Source organism: Daldinia vernicosa (genome assembly GCF_022497035.1).
Source record: "Daldinia vernicosa strain CBS 139.73 unplaced genomic scaffold F5Y00scaffold_19, whole genome shotgun sequence".
Taxonomy (NCBI): Eukaryota; Fungi; Ascomycota; class Sordariomycetes; order Xylariales; family Hypoxylaceae; genus Daldinia; species Daldinia vernicosa.
This window is the reverse complement of record NW_025953935.1, coordinates 129,147-137,196: the sequence shown is the minus strand read 5'-3', so window position 1 is coordinate 137,196 and position 8,050 is coordinate 129,147. Positions and strand designations below refer to the sequence as shown.

Below are 8,050 nucleotides of genomic sequence, written 5' to 3'. Positions count from 1 at the left end.
TACGTTGTTGTACAATACATAAAGTGGAACTACACCGGGAGGGCAGATCTAGGATTGAATTTGCCTGCTCCTGCTTTCTATGCAATGGCCTAAGAGGCAATTAAGTTTAGGCTGCTGCAGGTACTAACTTAGTACCAGATATACATTAGTACTCAACTAGCTCAACTTACGTACAATTCTTAAGGCGCGTCCCCCTCCAAAAATTATACCCCGACGCGTCCGATTAAAAATTAATCATAAGCAACTTCATAAACCATTGCCACCACGTAAAAAACCAACTAAAGAAATACGCATCTCAAGAATTCTCATTAATTAGCGAAGCTCTCTGGACTACGACTACTAGATAATATTAGTTTCATAGCATGGGACGACCGCTTTGTAGTCCGGAAAACTCGGGACTTTGATCTGTCACGATGTCTAAGATAGACAAGCTGTCCATCTCGGGGGTTCGGTCCTTCAGTCATCTCACTCGAGAGACTATCCAGTTCAACACCCCTCTTACTCTCATCGTGGGGTATAATGGCTCAGGTAAAACTACCATAATCGAGTGTCTTAAATATGCCACCACTGGCGAGCTTCCTCCCAACAGCAAGGGAGGTGCTTTCATTCACGATCCTAAGCTATGCGGAGAACGAGAGGTTTTGGCGCAGGTCAAGCTCAAGTTCAAGGTTCCTCCTGATACTACTTATGTGGTCACTCGTAGTCTACAGCTCACCGTGAAGAAGACCACGAGGTCCCAGAAAACCCTAGAGGGTACCCTCCTCACCGACCACGGAGGTGAAAAGAACTCAACCTCTTCTAGAGTAATTAACCTCGACACCGCCGTTCCTACCAGTCTAGGTGTCGCCCCAGCTATCCTCGACGCCGTGATATTCTGCCATCAAGACGAATCGTTATGGCCTATGAGTGAACCTTCAGCTCTCAAAAAACGATTCGATGAAATTTTCGAGGCCATGAAATATACCAAAGCAATCGACAACCTTAAACTGCTAAAAAAGAAACAAGGGGAGGATCTACAAAAATATAAGATCATGGAAGGCCAAGACAAAGCCAACAAGGAGAAGGCTGACAGATGTGAAAAGCGATCTCAGGAACTATTCCAAGAAATAGAGCGGCTACGGAAGGAATGGGAACAGATGGAGAAGGAGAAGAACGAGGCTGATCAGAATGCTGTCGAGATGCATCGGGAGGCGAACAGCTTTCTGAATATCGTGAACGATTTGAAGAGCAATCAGCGAGAACTTGGCTACCTTCAACAGAAATTAGAGGAGACGAAATCCAGAATGACTGAGATGGACGAGCCCGACGACTGGTTGCAGGACACTCTAGCACAGTACGAAGATCGGGTTACTAGGCTTGAACAGGAACATAAAGAGAACATCGAGCAATTCCGGCAGTACCAGAAGGATCACTCGAAGACCGGCGATGAGATAAAGGAGAAACTCGCAGAACAGGGTATGCACCAATCCGACAAAGCCAAGTACGAACGCCAGCTTGCTTTGCGGATCGAGCACATCCATCAAGCAGCCCAATCGCATAGTATTCGTGGGTTCGATGGAGATCTGGACGACCGCAAAGTCCAGGCATTTCAGGAGCGAATTCAAACTCTCCTAGCAGACAAGAAGCGAGAATTCGAGAGTCTGCAGTCTGAAAATGCGGATGAGCTCGAAAAAAAGAGGGCCGCCATTGGCGACTTGGACAATCAGAAGGCTCGCCATACGCAAAACCGCGTTTTTGCGAGGCAAGCAATTGGCAAGATAGAGAAACGAATTGCGGCCCTCCAAAAAGACCTCAGCTCGGTGGAGGTTGATGAAGGCAGCAAGGCGTTACTTGACGCATCTTTCAAAGATGTAGAGCAACGGCTCGGACAGGCTACTCAGGAATTGCAGAAGGCTGACTTCGATACGAGATTGCAGCAGGAAGAGAGCAAATTGCAACAACTCGAGGCTGAGAATAATAAACTTAAGCTCGAACTCATGGAATCTACCAAGCTCCTTTCTGACCGAGCGCAATTAGATGTTCGCAAGATGGAGTTGGCTGACAAGAAGCGGAAATTAGATACTCTTACTAGTACCTGGAGCGACAAGATATCTGGCATGGTCAGCGGCTCGTGGGAGCCTTCAACCATTAGTCGCGAGTTTCAGAATGCTCTACAGCTGAAGACACAGGCCTATGACGAATCAGTCCGAAAGCGCGACGACACTGTCCAGCAACTTAAGCAAGTGCAGTATACACTTTCTAGTTCACAAGCGACGGCCAGGAAGCATAATGAAGAGATGGAGCGATGCAAGTTAGCGGTACTTAATGCGCTCAAGGCAGCAGATTCTACGTCCGAACCGAGCGTTGATAAGTTACCTCAAGAGATCGAGCGTCTCGAGGAAGAGATCCTTACGTTGGAAAAGGATCTAGCCCTCTTCGAACACTTTAAGGACTACTATCTAGAATGCCAGAAAGTGTTAAATAAACACAATAGGTGTAAGCTCTGCGATCGCACCTTTGTCGACGTGAGTGAGAAGTCGCGCTTGGTTAAGAAAATCAAAGAAGCGCTCGGGGAAACTAAGAAAGAGGAGATGCAAACCGAGCTGGCTGAGTGTGAAGAATTATTAGGAAATCTTCGAGCTGTTCGTCCTCAAAGTGAAACATACGCTAGACTAATGTCAGAAAAAGGCGATACTGATAGAGAGATCCAAGTAGCTAAAGAAAGAGAAGAGGTCTTGGTGCAAAGCGTTGAGGAGATGGACGAGATCGTCCGAGGAAGACTAGAGGAAAAGCAAGACCTCGAGTCAATGAGGAAAACGGTACATAACATCTCTCAGACACAGAGAGAGATCGAAGAAGCTGAAGCTCAGGTGGAGAGTATTATGTCTCAACAGCAGTCTAGCGGTGCGGTTCGAAGCACCCACGAGATCCATGAAATGCAAGACAAATGCGCCGAGCAGATGAAAGTGGTAAAGCACAATTGTTCGCAGCTATCAGGTGACAGACAGCGCATGCGGGATCTAATAAGCTCTCTTGAACTTGAACGGAGTCGACTAAGCAATAGGATCAGCGACGCTAGTCGGCAGCTTGAGAGGAAGAAATACTTCCAAGACCAGATTCAAGCTCAGAAGGACGATATGAACAAGCAAAAAGAAGTTATCCAAGAAGCAGATAAAGAAATAGGGCTAATCGAGCCCGAGATTTCCAAGGCCAAGGCTATCCGAGATGATACGCAACAGAGGGGACGTGCGAAAGAGAAGAAAGCTGCTGATGAGCGTGACGGGCTTGCGACATCAGTGAATAAGCTCAAGTTGGTTAACAACGATATACAAGACTATCTGGATCGCGGCGGTCCAGCGCTTCTCGCCGCTAATGAGCGACAAATTCAGTCGCTCGATAATGTCATTAAGCGCATCGAGAAGGACATGAACGACTTAACAGCACGAACTAATAAAATCAAGGAGGAGGTCAGCAATAGTGAGTTGAGAAAGAAGAATATCATGGACAATCTCACCTACCGTAAAACTCTTCGAGACATCGAAAAATTCAAACGAGAGATCGAAGAGCTCGAGTCTCGTAATGCTAACGAGGATTACGAACGGCTCGACGCCGAGGCTAAACACTGGGAATCACGAAGCCATATGCTGAACGCGAATATAAGTTCTATAAAGGGAACAATGATGAGCAAGGATGGTGAGTTGGGGCGTCTAATAGACGAGTGGGAAACCGAGTATAAAATGGCAAATGACAAGTATCGTGAGACACATATCAAGGTGGAGACGACCAAGGCAGTGATAGAGGATCTAGGCAAGTATGGTACAGCGCTCAGCAATGCCATTATGCGATACCACGCACTCAAGATGGAGGAAGTGAACCGGATTGCAGGCGAGCTGTGGCAGAGCACATACCAGGGCACCGACATAGATACAATCCTAATCAAGTCGGACAGCGAGGTCACGACGGGCCGCAGCTCATACAACTACCGAGTTTGCATGGTGAAGCAGGACACCGAGATGGACATGCGAGGAAGATGTTCGGCTGGACAAAAAGTACTAGCAAGTATCATCATCCGCTTAGCATTAGCCGAATCGTTCGGTATCGGCTGCGGACTGATCGCGCTTGATGAGCCTACGACCAACCTCGACCGCGATAATATTCGAAGCTTAGCGGAGAGTTTGCATTCCATCATCAAGGCGCGGAAGGCGCAGGCCAACTTCCAGCTCATCGTCATCACACACGACGAGGAATTCCTCCGACACATGCGCTGCTCCGATTTCTGCGACTACTTTTACCGCGTGAAGCGTGATGACAAGCAGAACAGCGTCATTGAGCGCGAGAGCATTTCTACCGTTCTTTAAGGGAGGAAGTGCTTATGTTTAATAACTCAATACTTGGTTAAAAGATGGCCGTTTACTATATTCCGCTAGATGCTTGATGTTGGCGCTTCGGACTTGACTTGCGCTGAAAATTTGCTGGCGTTATGCGAAAGGACTGAGATCTGATAACAGACTACGGAATCATGTATCATACTCTAACCAGCTTCACCAAGAGAAGCTTCGGCACTCGGCATGGATTTGAACGAGCATTTCATACGTGTACGGAGCTAGGTAGCCTACGTAATAATATCACGATGTACGACGCACAATCATATCCCCTGGTTACCAATGCCCGTGCAGTGAACATTCCATGAAATAATCCACGGCGTATAAATGCAGGCCAGAGCTGAATCGACGCGTCGTCCATTCACGCAAAGTATCCTACGTCACAGCAGTAAAATGGCTATACTGCCGTCTCCGACAGTCCATAATCCACCTCCGTCTGGTATCAAGTCACAAGTTCCGAAAATCCCAAGACCGAACGAGAATAAAAAAAATACAGTATACCCCTTTCCTTTCTCCTGTGCCAGTTCCAACCAAATTCGACCTGGGAATAACTGTCCTTATCTTACGCGCGACCAGCGACCGGACAGTCCCTCTTTGCTCTCTCTCCTCGCTTTCGTAACAAACAACTACAGCCATCTGCGGAGATTAGGAAGCCTGTCCTAGACGCTCCCCTGCACCCCTTTCGCTTCCCCCTTGTCGTCGGGAGAAGTATCCATAGCCTCGGCCTCGGCCTCGACCTGTCCTTCTCCAGTAGTCTGAGGCGCAAGTTCCTTATCCTCTTTTAGTTTCTTCGCTCCCGCAGCGCCCTCCGGCTCGTCCTCTGCCTCGCGCTTCGTTTCTCGATCGCTAGCTTCGCTTTCCGATGTCTCGACGTCCATCTTGTCGCCCGCCGCGCCCGTCTTCGGAGGACTCTTGCTACTTCCACGGCCCCCTACCGCTTTCCGACCAACCGCTGCTTCGACGTCAATGCCTTGCATCTCAACACCGCCTGGACTGCCGATCGTAGTGCTCCCGAGACTCGCGTTGCCGTGCTGCGGGCCCATGTCCTCTGGCCCAATTTCCTCGGGTCCGCGCGCGTGCGGCTTCTCCTCGTCCGTGCCAACAACCGAGCCTAGAGGGGCGTCGGCGTCTACGGTAGGAGCGGCAGTACTGCTACTAGAAGTGGGAGTATCTACATTTGGAGGAGACTGGGACTTCCTTTCAGCCTCGGGACTGCCGGATGAAGAAGTCGGCGTCGCCGCATTTTGAGGGGATTCGGTGCTCGGGGAGGTGGACGCCCGCCGGTGAACCTGGGCGTGCGGATTCCCGCCGTGTACGTGATGGCTAGGCACAAGCTGGCTGACGGGTACCACGCCGGCACGTTGTTCCTGCCTAAGCAATTCGCCTTGAGTAACGCCTATGCCACGGGCTCCCATTGAGGGGATTCCATTCACCGACACTGATACCGTCTCGATACTACCAACACCATTGGGACCATCGATGGTCTCGGTGCTTTCCGTACGCACCTCGCCTTCGAGATCACCACCTATTGGGCCGACCGCCCCGCTATTTTGGCTGTTAGGACTTCTTGTTCCCGGTGTTCCTAGCGAGGATTGCGAGGGCCCACCGATTCCGTGCTGGTTTGGCTGGAGCCAGGGGATAGGAGTCAAGAGTGCGCCGCCTAGAGCTTCGTCACTGCCGGGTGCGGCGAAGGGTGACGGCGAGGCTATGGTATCGGATATTCCATTCGTTAGTAGCGATGCTGTTTTCATATCCGGCACGGCCGGAGGGAGTGGATAAATGTTAAGACCCGAAGTCACATGGACGACTCTATCGAGGGCATGGAGATAAGTTGGTAATGTGCGGTAATGATTTCTAGGTGCTAGGACAAGCTCTGATAAGCGTTGTAAAGTATGTGGAGGATACTTGGGGAATGTAGATTTTAAAGTAGAGGTTATCTCGGTAAGCATAGAGATGATTTGTGGTGGTAGCGTGCCGGGAGGAAAGCTTGCGGAAGCAGCAGGAGCTGATGTGGACGGCGGGTTTACTCGCGGCGCAATGGGTGTATTTTCTTTATTATCTTGAGAAGACGCTGAGCTCGTCGGCTCTAAAGGTGACGACGGTAGTGGCGACAGGAAGGTCTCTGTGGGTTCTGAGTAACGTCGAGCTAAAGGCGGATGTGGTATCGAAGAAGGAATAGCAGTAGTAGCAACCGCGGTGGATGGCAGGTTAGGTATTGGGAATTCATGATGTGTGATCTACTTGCAGAGTTTAATACTTGATCGCCTAAAGTTAACATATAATATTGACATATAATAGGCACCGACCTTTTCGATTCGCGCCACTATTCCAGATAATAGAGCTGGCCATATTGAACTGTTCCTAATAGTAAGAAACCCTGCCACGAAAGTGAATCGAAAGCCATAGCGAGTGAGTGTATGCTTACAAGTCAATCGAACCACCGTTCGCGATTGCGCGTAAGACGTCCTCCTCGTCAATTTCCATCATATCGGGTGGTATTAAGGCGCTACGGGTTGTAAGGTAAGTATGGTGGTAAGTAGCAAGTAGTAAGTAGATTTTTTGCGTTGACGCCGAATCGCGTGTCTAGTATTTTTTGACGTAGTTGCGTTGATGCGTTGATGCGCTAATGCGCGTTTGCCAGCAGCGTGGGGCCTCCGCTAATTGATTACCTAATTGGAGGTAGCCCGTGGCAGTGCAGATCGTCCGAGGCTGAGTTCCAACTTTCAACTTCCATCTAATGCATCATCTAATGCATCTAATGGAATTCCGTGTGATAAACCTGTAAAAGGGCTCTAACAAGGATTAGGTAAGTAGGTACGTAACAAACACGAGGGAATGCAAAAGGCCGAATTGTGAATGTGGAGGTTCGTTTCAGAGTTTATTAGTCAATTATACTAGAGTTTCTCCTTACAACCTATCCACTCCGACATTTAAATAAGAGAAGTTGCGTTGCAAACAAATAAGAGTTATCAAATAACATTCACATAGCAACTATTGAAAAGCTTTCATAACAATCGTAATAGCCTATAACTTACACAAGAGGATGGATATGTTAGGTAGCTTGGTGATCAACATTGACCATCCAAGGGGCTGAGCCATCTTGGCATTGCGCTACCCTGTCCACCTCATATTTCCATGGATTATATGGATTATTTCGCGAACGGGACTCCGCTAGGCTGAAAGTCCCTGTGCATCTGAGATAACAGCGGTTCGTAAATAACTTGCTGCATAAGGGTCCTCACAGGGTTTGGTAGATGGGAACGCAATGTATTACGTTGTACATGCATACAAATAAACCAATTCCGTATTGCGTGTAAGGCTCATTCGAAGAAGAAACTCCCGATCAACCTGATTAACTTTACAGTACAAGCGTTAAAGTGAATAGGACAGAATATATACCTACACCTGAATGCCACAGTTCAGCCAAGTAGTCTTGGTAGTTACACAGACTCATAAATACGAAGTCGAGGCGTTCTCGAATAACTAGGACTGGACATGGACTACGAATACCAAGGGATTTTATTTGTATACGTACAGGTATCCAATGAAGCACCAACTGATAGAGATACTATAGTTTAAGCATTAGATATACGTAACCTTCATTATAAGTGATGCATTAGTAGTAGCATTTGCATACATACATGTACGTATTTTCGTAGTAAAGGTACCTGGGTACTGAAGGTAGGGGA

At 48.3% G+C, this 8,050-nt stretch overlaps 2 protein-coding genes across 2 annotated transcripts; one reads left to right on the top strand and one right to left on the bottom strand.

Moving 5' to 3' along the window:
* Positions 1-217: 217 nt before the first annotated feature.
* F5Y00DRAFT_53704 (putative RAD50 protein) lies at positions 218-4,513 on the top strand. Its single transcript, XM_048013778.1, has one exon. It carries the CDS (start codon positions 414-416, stop codon positions 4,335-4,337), a length of 3,924 nt encoding a protein of 1,307 aa, XP_047865491.1. The 5' UTR covers positions 218-413; the 3' UTR covers positions 4,338-4,513.
* A 507-nt stretch (positions 4,514-5,020) lies between these two features.
* F5Y00DRAFT_252733 (uncharacterized protein) lies at positions 5,021-6,710 on the bottom strand (the record flags this gene model as incomplete). The annotated part of the gene is made up of 2 exons (XM_048009965.1): positions 5,021-6,598; positions 6,651-6,710. The coding sequence occupies 2 exons, from the start codon at positions 6,708-6,710 to the stop codon at positions 5,021-5,023; spliced, it is 1,638 nt and encodes a 545-aa protein (XP_047865490.1).
* Between the last annotated feature and the right edge of the window lie 1,340 nt (positions 6,711-8,050).